The sequence below is a fragment of the Helicoverpa armigera genome, chromosome 15 (genome assembly GCF_030705265.1).
Source record: "Helicoverpa armigera isolate CAAS_96S chromosome 15, ASM3070526v1, whole genome shotgun sequence".
In the NCBI taxonomy this organism is placed as follows: domain Eukaryota; kingdom Metazoa; phylum Arthropoda; class Insecta; order Lepidoptera; family Noctuidae; genus Helicoverpa; species Helicoverpa armigera.
Window position 1 is genome coordinate 10,236,900 of NC_087134.1, and position 18,107 is coordinate 10,255,006.

Genomic DNA, 18,107 nt, shown 5'->3' on the forward strand with positions numbered 1-18,107 from the left:
CAATAAAGTTACCGATAGGGCGATAGTAAATAGTCATGCACCATCGAGACTTGCACTCCAATTACCTATAGAAAGATTAATATTACACTAATCATATTTAACCTACCACTACATATGCAGTAACGATAAGCCCAGTGCAAATAGCACCTAAATACCTAAAGTGAATCCCGCATAACTAGTTCATTTAACAATACAAGAACATGACTATCAGCTACAATATGTCGGAACAAGCGAAGCATGTCTCTTTTGACCTACTCTCGGCTATTTAGCACGTAGAGGTAACACACATTCTCAAAGTAAACAAGAAATAAACACATGTCGCAAGCACGTCGTCATCTTTATAACAATAGCTCCGACACCAGCTGTGAACAAAACCATTCAATTAGAATAAGCGGCCGATACCGTTATCAAACAAATAAATTAAAAAACCTCTATTAATCTGTACGTTTCACATGACTTGACCGAATATTTATCATCGAAACGCTAATTGTAAGCGCACACTTTTTATCATACCAGTTTCTTGTCCTGATAAGATTACAGTGTCATATGGCTCACAACAGCGCCACCTTTACTGCTTTCCGTGAGCGCGCCTTGTAAATATAAAACGTTTTATTGTGATAATGTAAAAAAATAAACGTTAATGAGTGATGGTGCAGTGTATTGTTGTTGTTTGTGAGAAATGATACATCCCCCTTCCGTTGCCGCAATGTCGATGCAAAACGTAAGGCCATTCGATTATCCCGGTGGGGGAGAATCTCGTCAAAGGAGCAGATCTTCGTCTTGGTCACTGCGGCGCATGCAAAACAACTTATCAAGATTTGAGCCAAGATATTCATTACAGTATCAGGTATAAGCCTTATGATAATCATTTATGTTGTTGGTGAATTGGAAAGGATCAACTTAAATGACACCATTAAATTTTGCGATAAGGAATATTTTAAGAAGAAGCAGGCTGCGTAAAGTAAGATGTGCTATTTATCTTACTGCCCTCTCGTTCCTTCGTTGATTCGTTGGTTGCTAACTAGCCGGCAACTACTGACCACGCTGGTCACATTTGGACTGATGCTTTGTTTATCAATAGAGTTTTAAACTACTGGCATTGGCTTATAGCTATAAATCCCTTTACGAGTTGAATGTAAAATTGATAAAATGGGTCAGAAATTATATTGAGAAGAGGGAAATAAAAAAAACGTCACAAATTTTGTTTTGCTGCGTAACAAGAAGCGTAATGCGCAAATGAATCACTTGAAAATAGGGGCGCGGTCCGTTTCAAACGATTTGCATTTTTAAGCATTAATAATCAGCACTACATAGATAAGTTAGTGTGCGTAACAAAGCCGAGACATGATCAATGCGTCAAAATACAGAGTGAACTGGAATGCAAGACTAACTGTCATGCACAGCCTGTCACAGAAAATAATTATTATCCCCCGTGATATTTTAGTTTTTTTATTTGTGTATCACGTATTTCTAGATAATTGTTGCAGTTTTGGTGTTTAGATTTTTATATTGTCGCCATAACAAGTGTTACTAATGTTGATAAACTGTAGAAAACTTTGTAATATAGTGGCGAACAACAATTAGAGGAACGTGTCACTATTATTTTGCAAAGAGTTGTTTTCAACCGATACGTCGCTATAGGAATGTGAATCGTGTCTAATTTTACTTAATTATTAGTATATTTTCACATGGGTGATGGCTTGGCAGTCGGACACTCGTGTAAGTTGCATAAACTGTTATTTCTATGGTTGTTACATTTCTCGTGAGTCTTATTATTTATCGATAATACATACATGTCCTTGTGCACGATTAACATTTTAATGCGTTTTATTTTGCGGAACGAGGTGGTTTAATTTATTCATTAGCGTTTTTGCATGACAATATTGTTGTAAAGTTTGGTGATAGTGTAGTGTAATGTTCAGTTGGTGTTGGTGGTAGCTGGCTGGTGGCAGCGAGGTTTGCCCTTCAACTTGGCGTTACGTGCTTACCGCAGCTAATAATGTGATATTGATACTAGCTATATGTTTCTTGTCAGCCAGTGTTTTTGAGGGTTTTAGTGTTGTGTAACTAGTTAGTGAATTAGTCATGATACTTCACAATATATGAGAACAAAGCCTTTCTAATAACGTTTATGTATGTTCTGAACACAATCAATGTATATAATACATATGTAATTCTCTATTAGAAGAAAATATCCCATAACTTATTGTCTTATCTTATGACAAACATGAATACTTTTTGCTATTGTGTCCCAAGTTTAATGAATGTGGAAAGATGTTTTTGAAGATAATTGATACAATAAAGACAGGTCAATGCTCTCTTAATATTCAGTATTATCTACTTTATCATCTGTTATGATGTTCTTATAGGATTCCAGTTGGAAACAGATTAGAGATTAATACTTCAAACATGTTCTGTACCACTGAACAATGTTCTAAACCTTTAGGATAATTAGCAATCCAATCAGGGTATCACTCTTTAGTGCAAACCCTACAGACAGAATTGTGTTGCAGGTGAGTTAGCTCCACTGTTTCTTTTTCACAGCAAAAACACTGGAAATGGGAAGTGCGTTTTTGGAGGCTTGTCTTTCATATATAAATATAAATTCTTTGAATAAATTACTTTTCATTTTAAAAACAACAAAGTTAAAATTGATTTTACACAGGATTAGCCACTTCTACCATTATTTCTAAGAAAACCTATCATAATACCTCCATAAATTGCATACAAATAACTTCATTAAAGTAATTAATTAAATTAATACTTCAACTTAATTTTCCTTGTAAACGCTGAATAATGAATAATTACTAATACAATAATTCCTTTACCGATAGTTTTTTACAAAATGTATTTAATCATTCTTAGTGCGTATGTACTTATGAGCTTATTGAAAGGTGAGGTTCAAGGTCAGGTCACTGTTAAGTGCCAATTCTGAAACACTGGCAAACTGTAGCACTTGTTATTACATTAAAACTTATGTAAAATATCATTTAATTAATCAATAATGGAGATGAATTTCATATTTGATGAAATGTAGATAACTTCATAGCTGATTAAAGCATTTGTTTTTTTTTGTTTCTAGCTATATGAGTTTAGAACTTAATCTTCCAAGTATTTAATAAGTGTTCACTGCCAGGCAGACTTTTTCTGAATTGCAACATAAATTCTGGTGCTCTATCATTACCCTCACCTAGTCTTGTGGCAACTAGTATCAATGTTGGACTGCAAGTAGGAAGTATCAGGAAATACATATTTCAAAACATATACAGAAGGAAATCATATGTGAGATAAAAACACTGTATAGTACATACACGTACAGTGCTTACAATTGGATTAAATTAAGCACATACAGTGCTTACAATTGGATTAAAAGCTATCTCACAAATAGATCACAATTTGTTGAAATAGAAAGTAAGGGCCACGATCTAAATTGGTCTACCTGCCAAAGCACGCAAATTGAAAATAAATTCGGGGTTCCGCAGGGTAGCATTTTGGGACCATTACTTTTTCTCATTTATATAAATGATCTCCCAGATGTAACCGACTATACCTGCACACTTTTTGCTGACGATGTATCGGTAACTATACCTAAATTTGATAATAATTATGAGCATGAAATTAACACTACAATAAATGAAATAGCGAAATGGATGGAAAATAATAATTTAAAACCTAATGTAGACAAAACAAATTACATACAATTTTACAACAAAGATGCAACTGGAACGAGCCTAAACTTAAAATTAAATGAAAAACAACTAAAAAAAACGGACAAAACCACCTTCCTAGGAATAGTGCTCGATGAACGATGTTCGTGGAGCGGTCATGTGGAAAAAGTGTGCGGAAAAATCGACAGATTTGCTTACGCTTTGTGGCGATTAGGTAATGTTTCCACAAAACAGGCGACTATGCAAGCCTACCATGCATATGTCGCATCAGTATTAAGATATGGCATCTTAATATGGGGAAACTCGGTGCATGTTGGCAGAGTTTTTATCTCACAAAAACGATGTATTCGAGCGATTTGTAATGTGGATAATTTGACATCATGCAAACCGCTTTTCAAAAAGCTAAAAATCCTAACACTTGCTTGCATTTATATAGAGGAAGTTTGTAAATTTACTAAATCATATGAAGATATTATGTTTAATAAACTTGGTGATGAATGCACATTTAACTGTAGATTCCCAAATAAATTAAATTTACCATCGATGAGAACTGAATTGTACCGTAGAAATTGTTACCCAATGTGCATTCGAATATACAATAAGCTACCATCTCGCATTAAAGAACTACCTATGAGTAAATTTAAGAAGTCCCTCAGAAATTGGCTTATTGACAAATGTTTTTATACAGTTAAAGAATACCTAGAGGAGAAATAGAATTATAATAGAAATTTAGCTATTAGATTATAGGAAAACTTAAATATTTGCATGACTAATTTATAAGTCGAATATAGTGAAACCATTTTTTGTTATTATATTTACCATCATAATGTACCTATATTCTAGCAAATAAATAAATTTCATTTCATTTCATTTCATTACAACACACAACCATACAACATCCTTGACAAAAACCCTCATTACATTTTATTTATGGGGGGGCCCAATAGTTACAACTGAATAGTACAAAATATTGATGCTCAGCTGCATCCTGTTAGACTGGAAGCCAACCCCCAACATAGTTGAGAAAATGCTTGAGAGTTGAGTAGTAAGGAAAAAAACCTCTTCATCCAATGTCATTGTGAATTTTATTTAAAAAGAAAGCAGCTGTGAAAATGTCACATGTATATAGTGAAGGATACTTTCACAATAACTCTAATTAGTACTTAAGGACATACATACTGGGAATAAAAACATTGTGACCTATATTCCTAGACATAATACTAGTCTAGGTATTATTAATATTTAATTGAATTCCCCAAGGGCACTCATTATATTGTGTTAGTGTTGCTTAAGGGAAAAGCAAGCTGCTAATTTAATTAGCCTAGGAACCATATGTTTGATACTAGAACAATAACAATAAATATGTCCTACGCCCTTTGTTAGTCTGCCTTACCCCCATGGGATTTTATGTATGTTATAAATATAGTATGTTTAGTGACGATGCGGTAATTTTTTAATAAGAATCATAAAGCGTTTTTCAAAGCCAGTAATTCTGCCACCAGTCTGACCAAGGGGTATTGGGTTGCCCGGGTAACTGGGTTGAGAAGGTCAGATAGGGCAGTCACTCCTTGTAAAACACTGGTACTCGGCTACATCCGGTTAGACTGGAAGCCGACCCCAACATAGTTGGGAAAAAGGCTTGGAGGATGATGAATTATAAAGCGTTTTTATGGCTGTGTCTTCACAAGGAAACGTTTGAAAGGCTCATCTGACCTCTTCAACCTACTTACGCGGGCAACTCCAATCACCTCCTTTGTATGACTGGTTGCTAAACTCTCTGGATTTTAAACAGCCAAAGATGTTTTACATTTTAATTATCATACATAGGATTTTCCAATATTGATGATGCAGATGACGAAAATATGTCGTAATTAGAAAATTGTCATTGATACAATGGGCGTTGTCTAATGAATACTATTATGATAAGTTCTAGCAATATGTTACAACCAGCCATTTTTATCAACATGACATTTAACTTTACATATTTATATTTTTTTATCAGACAATTATTGATTATTTATGTTGTTAGTCATACTGAAGACAATGTTTATTGACTTTAGGATAGTAATTTATTAAAATATGTTAATTGTTTGTTTTCAGACTGATGAGAATAGCTTCCTACTTCGGCTGAGGATTGTAGGGGCTTACTCATTGGCTAAAAAGGATATATTTGGTGCTAGGTGAGTTTATTGTTTAGTTATTAATTCATATTATTCACAAACGCACTTAACACTCACGCACACACACACATGCACGCACACAAACACACACGCACTAACGTCGAATAAATCTCAGGGCACTTGTTAGATGTAAGACTTTAAAAGGCACATAAAGTATCGACTATATTTATTACACACGTACATACGAGACAGTAGTGATCGATATGGCATTCGGCGTGACCGCATACAATATAACCCATTCATGAAATGGCGAAAATAACAAAAATTACTCTAGTGTAAGTTGAAGTTCATCAACATTTGGGAGGGAAAAATGTTAAAATTTTCAGAAATTGAGGGAAATAAAATAATTATCTAAATAAAGCAATAAACAAATGATAAGATAAATAAATAATTCGTTCCGCATTCCAAATTCGGAAGCGGATCTTCAGTTTTATTGGGCAAAAGAATGCAACGGAATCATGAATCATTGTTCCTATAGCGGAAAATCCTTTTCGGCCTGTTTGCCGATAACAGGCTGATCAACTGTAAACAGCTGTTCACCGTTAGTTGTACCAACGTAGCTTTCCAAAGCCATCGGCAGGATATTATTGGCGCTAGGGCTTAGGGTTCGTTCGAATGAGTTGCCGGGGCCCTGGTAGGTACATAAAAGGTTCCAGAAGTAGTCTTACGGGTTTTAGTCAGTTTCTTAAAAGTCTGAGACCTGAAACACGCGTGCACGGTTCTGACACTTGAGCGTGAGGGATGCTGCATCCACAGCGGGGCGGGTTATTTGATGATTTCCCACAAAAAAAGGTATTGTGGGCGGGGAAGTCCCTATCCCTAATATACGCCCATATATTATTATTGCTCATAATTTTTGCACGGTTGATTACTCGTTACTGCTGGTATAGTTTATAACAATAGCAGAATCGCTATAAATCAGCCCAACTGCATGTTGGATTACTGCACTAAAAGTTCCCGTACCGTTATTGATATCGCATATGTAAAAAGCTGCAATCCTATGCATTACATTGATAGAATCCTGTCAGGGTTCCATCGCGCTAGGGTTCATTAAACTACTTCCCGAAAAGGAGAGGGTTCTCAATTCGAATGTTTGTATTTTTTTTTTTCGTATGCTACAAAAAACAAACATAAGTGTGATGGCTCGAGGTGAGATATATGAATGGTAACTTTTATGTACTTTGTTGAGATATAAATCTTCCAAGTCAAACACAAATCAGTGTGATTCCAAACGTTGAGATTTAGTTCTGCACGCGCTCGTCTCCTTGATAGTCAATTGTCACCAAATTGATGGGCGCCGAGTTCAGACTGACTCACACATTTATTAATATACTCCATATTACTCGTACCTACGGGTTATTAGTCGGGGATTTTAGTACATTTTAAAACAGGAAAAGTATGGAAAAGTTTGAATTTCTGACCACAAAGGTAGTCTACTTGTGGTTCTTTGATTTGTAACACGGAAAATTCCAAAGTCAAATGTCTTTTTATATGATTACGTCATAATTAAGTAAAATTCTTGAATTTGAAGATGAGGAAAATTATAAAATAACTATTTAAGAATCTGTCTAAAATTAATTCTAGTATAACATTATGTTATTCAGAGAATTAAAAATATATTCAAAATGAATCTCAAATTATTATTTCTGCGAAAAAAAAATAGTTCCAATTAAAATCAATATTGCTAATTATTCACCTTTTATAGACCCACCAAATAACTCATTGACAAGGCAGGAAAAATATAAAGAAGAATTCGATATCTACAGATTTATGTTACATACTCTTAACTTTTATCCAACTAACCATCCTATAACAAAACATTTATTTATTTATTTAACCATTTAAGTATGTACACAGTAAACACACGAAATAATAAATAAGAACCTAAAATAGTACAAAGGTACTGCTGATTCCCAATGATCATTATCCTTTAACAATAAAATGAGCCTAATTACATCCAAACGGTACAAATGTTCACACATCGCCTATCATTAGCCTCCTAGAATCATATTGCTAATGGCGGTCATATAACGAGAGGTGCTTTCACGTGAGACGGTCAAATCCTCGGAATTAGTGACGTCACGCTAACGTGTGGGTGTAAGCCTTGTTATTACCTCTTTTATGCTTCGTAGACGGTTTTTGAGTAATAGTATTGAAGCTCAGAAATTTTTCAGAGATAGGTAGGTATAAGGAAGGAAAATGATTTTTTTTAATACAAGTTACCTACTTTTATGATCATATCAGCCAATTACCGTCCACTGTTGAACCTAGGCCTCTCTCAACGAAAGCCAACCATCCCTGATTTGGAGAGGGTAGGCAACATATTAGTTTAAAATTCGAATATTAAATGCCAAATTATTCAGCGCCTGTATCCTGGTTATACAGCTAGTGTTACCAAAGTTTTGATCCCCAATAAGGACCAATTCTTCGAATTTTTCAGACATTAGTTCATAATTTCTGCACACGAAATCTGCATGCGAAACAGAATATTTGATGTATTAGTCAAAACTCAAAATGCTCATTCATTACACCTTGTTGATTTATATCAGTCTTTAAACAATAGTTTAATAATCTTGATTGTACTAAACCTCAACATACCGCGCACTTAATATCGGTCGTAATAGAGATAAAAAGTTTTCTAATAAAGGAAGTTCGTGCTTCATTGGTAATTCATTGATTCATATGTATGTACTTAATGCCTGCTCTGGTATCTTATTCTATGTTTTATCTTTTCTTATTATATCTTTTAACAATTGCAAAACAAAGTGTTCCATCCAACCTGTCCATTGGCTCTCGTTAAACTCAAAAACTACTGAAAAACTTCATGTGGATTTTGCGAATTCATAGTTTGATTCGTGAGAAGAAAGAGAAACATTACATATGCATCTACCCCGAGCTTAGCCGTGGCTGACCTCCAGTTTATCACGATTTGGGATCCATATGTTCTATGTTAGGATGGCATGCTTACCCACTAGTTGATAGATTTCTCTAAAACCCGTAAAACCAACTTACTACGCATACTTGTGTTTGCCGATAAGGACACTCATTGTATAGACTAGATTGTGCCTGATATGAGGGGGATTTTTCATTAATTGTCCCCTTCAAGTAGTCTACGTACCTTTATCAGTTTATCTCAACTCGTACTTACAATTTTAAGGGTTTATGCAAAGATGTTAATCATTCATTAGTTTGACTCATAGTTGAGATCACATTTGTAAAACTAGTATGACAACCAGAGTCATTAGAAAAAGCTGTTGTGTAACTTAGATATCTATATCATGCGGTGGTAGCAACTTTTTATCCTAAACCATTTCGTCTCACTGTTTTTTATTATCTTTGGTAGGATTCCTTGGGGGTTAATCTCGTTTTAATAGTATTCCTATTAAAACATCACAAATGCTAGGTAAAGCCAACGAGCGTGTTGAAATTAGAGTTACGACAAACTCAAACTTTTCCAGTATAAATTATTCTCAGATATTCGATGACTGACCGGAGTATAGAGGTCGTTCGTGTGAACAACTGTTCAAAGTACATTATGGGGGTTTTCCATACAATAAAATACTTTAAACTTTACTACGGAATATATTGTACGGGAAATTAACCAGCTTCGCCTCACCATGGTCTTGGAATCGTGATAATAATTACGCACGAGTGACTTTTCTAAGTGAAGCGCTGACTATAAGTTACGCTAGAATGAAAAAGAACAATGTTTACTGGCTCTTGAAAATATCCTGCACCATTGATATTGCGATTTGGATATTTTGTTTTATTGAAGTAATTCTAGTAAAGTTGAAGCTAACCATAGTGGTATTAAAGTCACGATACATTCGAATTTGTCTTTGATACTAAATGCAAATCGTGTCATGAATAAAGTCAACGTATTAGCTTGCATTCAAAATCAACATTTATTGCATTATTCGAATATTCCGAAGCAAATAAACTTGTCAAATATCTAAAGTTATGGAATTTTTCAAGCTTTTAAAATAAAAGGGTGCCTAGAAATGTGCGAAAATGGTCATAATGGTTTCCGGAACCATTTTGGGTGTCTCAATTCTTTGCTTATAGAAATTGTTCAATAATAATGGATATATTTTGTATGTTCCAGCGATCCTTATGTGCGGGTGGAGCTACAGAAGGTCGATGGGGACGTCACCATTGAGACGTTTCTCACCAAAACCAAGAAAAAGGTACGTTATCCTAACATGAGCTTCTTTAGCCTGTTGTCGACCAAATATGGTGCACCCTGATAGACGAAATAACGTGTTTGACGTGTAGTGTACATAATGTTTAAAGAATAAGTTGTCTCATGGCTGGTTTTGAATTATTTCAGACATTAAACCCCACATGGAATCAGGAGTTTGTATTTAGGGTAAGTAATCTTTGTAATTTCAATTTATTATATTAATACCTATATGAGATGCCGTTAACTTATTCGGAACATATCTGAGGACGTATTTCGGAGGTACTTATCTCATTTTTCATCCAAATTGTCAAGAGTATTGCATAAAAAAACGCAAAATGTCCACTATTAATGAGAACGACAGTTAAAAACAAATGTAGGATGCATGCATCTTTAAACGTTTTTTTTATATTAGTTAGAAAAACAGGGAATGTCAATTTAGGACATATGTGTTAATTTAATGTTATTCGGCTATAGTCTTAAACCGAAGAAACAAATAAACCTGCAAAGAAACAACTTAACAAGCCTTTTCCCCGCAGGTAAAACCCCAAGAGCACAAGCTGCTAATCCAAGTCTTCGACGAGAACCGACTGACTCGCGATGACTTCCTCGGCATGGTGGAGGTACCTCTCTCCACCGTGCCCACGGAGACAGCTGCGGCGGCCCGACCCAACGTCGTTAAGTACCCCTTGCGTCCACGCAGGTCCGTGTAAGTAATACTCTAAGCATGTCGTGGGCTTCGTTTTTTTTATTATTTTTTTTCTGTCCCTTTTTTAGCTGTAGGATGATTTGTGCTGCGGGTTTAAGGCCTGTGTTAAGAGAATAGATAAGTTAGAAGTAAATAAAAATGTATAGTCTTGTATTGTTTTAGTAAACAGGCTTTAAATCCTTGAGTGGATATAATTGTCAATTTATAAAGTTCATACTGATAACATAATTTTGTAAATTATTGTAACTGTACTCAACAAAATTGTAGATTATTTCTATATTATGCAAAGATAAACTCATATTGTGACACATTGTTAAACAAATATAATATAATCGATTTAGTTAGTAGCTTAATTTTTAAATGAAAACGAAATGGCTTAGCAAACAAACATCGTATTATCTCTCATTCACATTTTTGAACAACTTACAGGAGCTGTATGATAAAAAAACACCAACTAACAATGATTAGCTTAAAACATAACCTTTACTCATACCGGATATTAATATCCAGTTACATAAACATTGCAATTCGAAGTATTTAGGTACACTTGATAAGATATATCTAGTTCCTCGAAGCAGTATGAATCATCCTAATTAATTTTAGCTCCCCGATCTAACTGTCCAGGTATTTTCTTCTTTATATTTATTTGTTTGTGTGTGTGCCGTGTTTAACAACAGGTTTTATGCGTGTGTTTGAGTGTGTTAGTGCCTAACTTTTTTGAGTGCGATTTTGAGTCTTATTTTCAGCGTAATTGGTTTTGTTGTTCAGTAATGCAGTTCTGTAGAATGCAGAAAGACAGATAAAGGCGAGTCTATCAAGCTATAAGTGGTTTTTTGATTGCCTCGTTAGTCCAGTGGCCAGATGAGACTGCTTTGAACAGACTCGTGGGTTCGATTCCCTAAATGGGGCAATATTCTTGGATTTGTCATCCACGGCTGTTGTTACAACTCTATATTATAAGTCATCTGGCAGATTTTCATAATTTATCAAGAGATATTAAATTAGTTTACCTGCAGTCTACACGATTTCTGAAGATTTTTCTTGATTTAAGTTTTAACCAGCTAAGCGAGTTGAAATGTGCTTTTTTACAGGCAACACACAGTATAAATGTTGTTTAAGTAATCCCCTTAAATGTATTAGAGCTTGTGACTACCTCCCCTGCTAGAACTGTGTGCTTGAAGTGTTTTGTTTTATGAGTAATTTGAAGAACACATATTTTTGTCGGCACATGTAAAAACGACGTAAGTGTGGGTATAGTCAATCTTTGTGCACTTACGTCCTTTTTGCACGAGAAGAAAGTTCGATGTTCTGCTGTCTTAGCTAGACCAGAAGCTATATATGTGCTTTATAAAGATCAGGCAATTTAAATTCCCTAAATAAATAAAATATTCAGTAAGTAATGGTAAACAGTGTATTCAAAACTGGCCTACGTGGATTGTGCACCTTATCGACATATTTGAGAATTTAGCCTATTGTGCACCATGAGGTACGCTACATACAATGTTCTATCTCTATATACCTTAAGACAGACATTTTATTACTGTCTCCCTCCACCAAATTCATATCGTTTCTATGTATCACTTCTTCCCAAATTCTCTAAGCATCAACACACCCCAACCTTAACTTACAATAGTACCTTACACATGACAGTGCGCGGTCGCGAGTCCGCGGCTACATCGAGGTGTACCACGCGCTGGTGGGGCGGGTGGGCGAGCCCGGCACCGAGGGGGGGGAGCCTGCTGACGACTGGGAGCTCGTCGAGCCCTCGCCGCAGCAGGGCGTCGTGCAGCCGGTGAGCATACTGTTGTATTACTTGTGGCTTTAAGTAAAGGGGGGATTATTATAAGGGATGCGGAATTGTTTGTGTTCGAGTTACCGCAACCCTGGTATATAAAGGGCTTCGGAAGGAACAATGGCGGTCAGTAAGAATCTGGAAGAGACAGTGAGAACTTTTCCTCAGGCTGCACCAGCAGCGAAGTTTTTGATGATTTCCAATACAAAGGGGGGATATTGCATCATAGCTGGCTTATATCTTGCGTTTGTTTGGGTTTATAAAACTGGGTGAAGGTTGATATTTGGTGAGGTAAGTATCGCAGCCATATATTGATCAAATGTAGCACGGTATTGTGTCATTCGCTTTAGATTTTAAATACCCATACATTTATTGTTTTGCGCTTTTAAAACCTTTGTCGGTATTGAAAAGCATTTCGTTCAATTGCATGTACTTACTTTACTGTAATGATTCTGCCACATTCTTAATTCTGTACAAGCTTGTAATTAAATCAATTAACTATTAAACGATAGAATCGATTCATTGTCGATTATATGTGAATAGTAGTAGTAGTTAGCCCAGTATTGCTTATGTGTAGTGATCAGCTGAGTTGTACGGTAGGTCGTGTCGAGCTCGGTCCCGTCCTTCACCGGCGGAGACTGGCAGCTGGTGGACACGGCCCCAATACCTATTGTACGTGTCTTTTTTATTTTTTACAAGCTTTTTAAGCCTTACTTTACGCCGCTCAAAGTTCGTCGCGGATTAGTCAAACCGGATTTTACGCAGTGTAAACTACGGTGAGAATAGCCGCGGACATGCGTAATTTACGTCGCGGAGTTTAAGCTACACCGAGTTTAGTTTATAAATTACGGTGCCGAAATTTCGCGGACACGTTAGTTATGTATGCTTTACGAACCTTTTGCTATTTGGACAAACTCGTCATCGAAAAAAAGTCGTCTTTATGAATGCCTTTACAGCATATAAGCATGCATGTGTAAACGCCAAATTTAATGGCGGCTTGTAACTATTTTCCGAGCATGTAGCCACCTCCGCTGATACTTCAAAATGATTTTTGCAAAGCGACTTTTATGTTGACGATGTTACAAGCGGTCATTAAGTTTGCTATGAATAAATAAGTCTATATCAAGGAAAGAATGTTTGTTTGTTACAGGCTATCGGCGGCGAGGCTCTGCCCCCGGGCTGGGAGGAGCGACAGGACGCGAACGGGCGCACGTACTACGTCAACCATATTGAGCGCTCTACGCAATGGGAGAGGCCTACCTTCATGTTAGTGTCTTATTGTAATCATTTTAGACTAAACAGCTGTTTCGTGGTAGCATCCACCCTCCAGTGGTAATTACATCTTGTACCAGGGACCAGGATGACTGTGGTCTACGATAGTCGCAAACCTGGCTTTCTATTGGTAAAAGATTTATCAAAATCGGTTCCGTTTATTCGGAGATCACAACCTCTGGAAAATTACTTCTTTAGTAGAATTTAAAATAATACATATTTCCTCAGTGTCACCAACGCTCTAAAAGTTTGCTTTACGAAAATTGGCGAGGTATAACCGTCATCAGTACAGTCACATAGAAGTAAGGGTTAAGAACCTCAATCTGACAATAAATAATGTTATGTGTTTAATGGTTTTTATGTAAAAGGTCTTAGATATTATTCGTAATTACGTTTACTTTAACGCAGTTGCAGTTTGTGAACTCGCCCACTTATGTGTTTGTTCTTCTAAATATTCGATCTAATTTATATAATTTGTATGGTGTAGGCGCAACATGAGCACGGAATCACAAGCCGAGCGCATGGAGACAGCCGCCACAGAGTTCCAGCGCCGCTTCCACATCTCCGCCGACCACGACCAGCCCGCCAGCCCCGCCGCCTCACACAACCATCAGGTAACTGCACTGCCCACTACTTTAGCGCTGTACCACGGGGTATAGCATAACCGAGCCCTGTAGGAGGGGTATATAGCATGCTCAGTGGGAAATTACCGCTGAATGAGTTTGTTTAGGACTTAGGGGACTTTAGGGGGTGGTAGTGTGTTTAAAATGAATGAGGGATGTTTATGTACCTAGTTAAAGTAAAAAGTAATTATTTCGTTGAAGTTATCTAAGTAGAACATACTTATTTCAAGAGGAGTTTGTTTGAAGAGGGGAGTAGTAATGAAAGGGGAGCCTTTTAAAGTGATTGTAAGGTTCTCTGCTTCCCTCGGCGTATTTGTTAACTTAAATAAGCTCTGTGACATTAGAAATAGGGTTCAAGTTGATGAGTGAGGTTTTCGTTATATTGCCGGAATGGTCTGATTTTTAGTGATGGGAATCATAAAATAAGTTATTCACTTATAGTATAGGCTCACGTGTTTTACACAGCATGCTAAACAAATATTTCTTTATGTAGGTACTTTATTTAATTTTCCGGTTTGGGCACATAAAGCACTGTTAATTAAGTTCTCCGAATTTTACGTTTTGGATCTTTATTTACATATCTTAGTCTACACTACCTCCTCGTAAAACAGATGATTAATAAATGAATGAATGAAAGAATTTAGTCATAGCATTATCTGATGAGGCGATTTAAAAATAATTATATTAAATCGGTTTTCATAAATACACAAGTTTTAACTGTAGTTGCCGGAATGCGCTGCTTCATTGCTGCACACACGGTTAATTACAAAAATCACAAATTCTTGAGAGGTGCTAACTACATGCATGAATGCCAATAATTTCATATAATATTATTTAATTTATTTATAACATATAATGAATATTGATGCTTCAGTTGATTTTGTTAGCCATTCGGTCCATTACGGCAATATACGGTACCAGTAATAATTTTCTCATCAACCACGGATTTATTTAGTCCTACTCAAAGACTAGAAATTGCTTTAAAATATATAAGAATATTTTTTCGTGCCAAAGGTCGTAAGAGACATGAACGGTAATGTCACTTACGCCCTTTTTCTCCTACAGTACTATGGATTGATGCATGCGTACCTATAGATTATTGTACTTATTGAATTCTTTATTATTTAATTTCAAGATATTATATTATTATAGTTACTGATTCTCTTAGTGAATATTATTTGTTTCGCAGCATGGGCTTCAGCGATAGACGTTATGTACTAACAATACATCAATACCATATACTATTACTATTTCTGTATCTAGGAGTCTGAATTTTCTAGAAAAAATGCCTGAATTTACGAAATATTTGACTAAAAAGTTCTTTTTTTTCTGTCTCTAGAAATCAGACTTCTAGTTGTTATAGCCGTGTACTCATTTTTTTAATAATTTTTATGTGCACTTTTTTTAAACATTTAAAATGGACCTCTATTCTGAGTTTAATAGAGCATGATTTCTTTTACATATATTTTTTACATTAACTTCATACATAAATTTCGCTTTAAAATTATCATTGTTGTTTTAATAATTATTGCATGCTCGCTTGTTGCAGTAATATAAAGCGAGTTAAGACCTCGCAGCATTTAACACATTATGTGTCGCGAAATCTGGTGGTCATTTTTTGCGCAAACGGTTGCGCAGTTTGCGCATTTTTTTGACTGTTGTCTTACACCGACCGAATTTTGTTGTCATATTTTATGTAAATTCTGTATAATATTTATGTTTAAGTATATAAATATTGTATTTTAAAATTATGTTTTGAAATGAGTACATGGCGTTAATTTAGATATGTTTTTCTGAAAGGTTTTTATCATTCCAGTTTGCTACTTCCATTCGGCCATTTAAATAATTGTGTACTGTATAACTAAATTATATAAAAATCATTGTGCTATTTATGTAAGATCTTTCAGGAAATTTCAGACAGCCATTCATACATACAAACACTAATTATTATAGTCTGTGCTCATCGGTTCGGGTGTTCCATAGACATCCACTGTGTTGTCCTCACTTTCATAGACAATTCTACAGCACATTGATGCTTCACGCTTACAAAGCCCGATTTTACGGGATCAGTTCCATATGGGCCACAAACTTAAACGTGCAGTTGAAAAATGTACATATATAACAGTTTTTTATTGGGAGAGAATGTATGTCACACTCACACTGCACGAATAAGTTTATGCGTCAAGTATTATCAAATGTAAATGTCTAACAGGAGGATATAAGCAATAGAAGTGGGGAGACTAACTCAACGGACCCCACGCCGTTTTCCACACCGATCCGATCGCCGGAACCCGTGCACGATCCCGACACCGCGGTGACGAACGCACCAACTAATAGTATAAGTGATGAAACCGACTGTGATAATAATTTAAGAAACAAAACTATACCGGAGGAGGATGACGTTGTTTGCGCCAACGAACTTGTTGGCGATGCTCAAACTGAAGCCAGTACTAGTCACGACACAGCTAGTGAGCCTAATGACGAAGAACAAACTGAGACTAACACTGTTCAAGTTACTGAACACACTGACGAAGTAGACGGGGAAGCGGCTACTGAGGAACAAGACGACAGTCGAGTAGACACTGAGAATACTACAGAACAGACCGAAACCGAAACAGAAGTACCAAATGAGACAGAAACACCACCACAAAATGAAAGTGAGATGCAAAATGAGGCAGAGGAGAATGACACAGAAAGAACAACAGAAGTCATAGAAAATGAGACTGAACCTGAAACTGAAGTTACTGAAGAGGTAGCACTACCTCAGACAGAGGTTGTAGTAGAAGATGCGTTGACGTTTGATGAGAATCACTTCAGTACGCCGACGGGAGGCGTGTCGCCCGTGACGTCACCGGCCGCCCGCCGCCGCAGGACCACCGCCAGCTCGATCGACGATTCCGAGGTAAGACATCTGAGGACCACGTGCGGGACGCGACGCGTAGAACGGAACGTCACGGCTTATTTGGGCGTAATTTTGTAGGAGGTTATTTTTTAATGCACGGTCGAAGTATTAGGGATCTTAAAGTTAGTCGTTTTTCTGCGTTATGAAAGACGGGTTAGTCGGCTAAGTTCAAGGTTACATAGATACTTCGGCCGTGCTGTACTGTTCATGATTTTTTATAAACAAAAAATGTTTCTAGCTTGTTGTAAGGCCCGTAAAAATATTCGTTAGGAGTCTTTCTAAAAAAATTATGAAGTTATGTCACTTTTTGCATTTAAATATCGACCTTATTACATAGTAATAGAGTTGAAACTAGCGTCGCAACCCGCACTAGGCCTCGGCGGAGTGCTTTGGGAAATTGTCTATGAGTAAGTGTGAGGCACAACATGCTACTGTGATGTCGCTTACGTCACTAACACTTGAGGCCACGCGACGCGCATCGACGACGGTACCTTACACTGTTTGTAGCACAAGCGGACTTGGCTGCCACACTGCCGTGCTTCCAAGATCAGCTAGACTATTAGATGCTTCTACCAAATGATGTTACATATTTCCACGCGTAATTTGTAGATTTTCCAAGCTTTTAAAGGCTTTCAAAATTACTTTTTCAAGTGCTTATAAGGCAGCCTTAATTTTTAGATTTAGGTATTCCAATTTGCTATCTCAAGCTTGTGCTACAAACTTAATGCTTTGAACTTATATCTATGATTGCAGAAAAAAAAATGTGTCATAGATGTCAGTT

At 36.3% G+C, this 18,107-nt stretch overlaps 1 protein-coding gene across 6 annotated transcripts in view; it reads left to right on the top strand.

Moving 5' to 3' along the window:
* Window positions 1-485: 485 nt before the first annotated feature.
* Window positions 486-18,107, top strand: part of Nedd4 — a 28,019-nt gene continuing 10,397 nt past the window's right edge. The window contains exons 1-10 of one of the 6 annotated variants that reach the window (XM_049845381.2): window positions 486-847; window positions 5,769-5,848; window positions 9,954-10,035; window positions 10,179-10,217; window positions 10,568-10,731; window positions 12,388-12,529; window positions 13,130-13,201; window positions 13,680-13,795; window positions 14,289-14,415; window positions 16,637-17,326. In XM_049845381.2, coding sequence (XP_049701338.2) covers window positions 680-847; window positions 5,769-5,848; window positions 9,954-10,035; window positions 10,179-10,217; window positions 10,568-10,731; window positions 12,388-12,529; window positions 13,130-13,201; window positions 13,680-13,795; window positions 14,289-14,415; window positions 16,637-17,326 — 1,680 coding nt within the window. In that variant the 5' untranslated portion in view covers window positions 486-679. Of the gene's footprint in view, window positions 848-1,329; window positions 1,720-1,805; window positions 1,845-5,768; window positions 5,849-9,953; window positions 10,036-10,178; window positions 10,218-10,567; window positions 10,738-12,387; window positions 12,530-13,129; window positions 13,202-13,679; window positions 13,796-14,288; window positions 14,416-16,636; window positions 17,327-18,107 lie in introns of those variants that run through there. The other 5 variants (XM_049845380.2, XM_049845385.2, XM_049845384.2 and 2 more) reach the window with 5 other exon arrangements.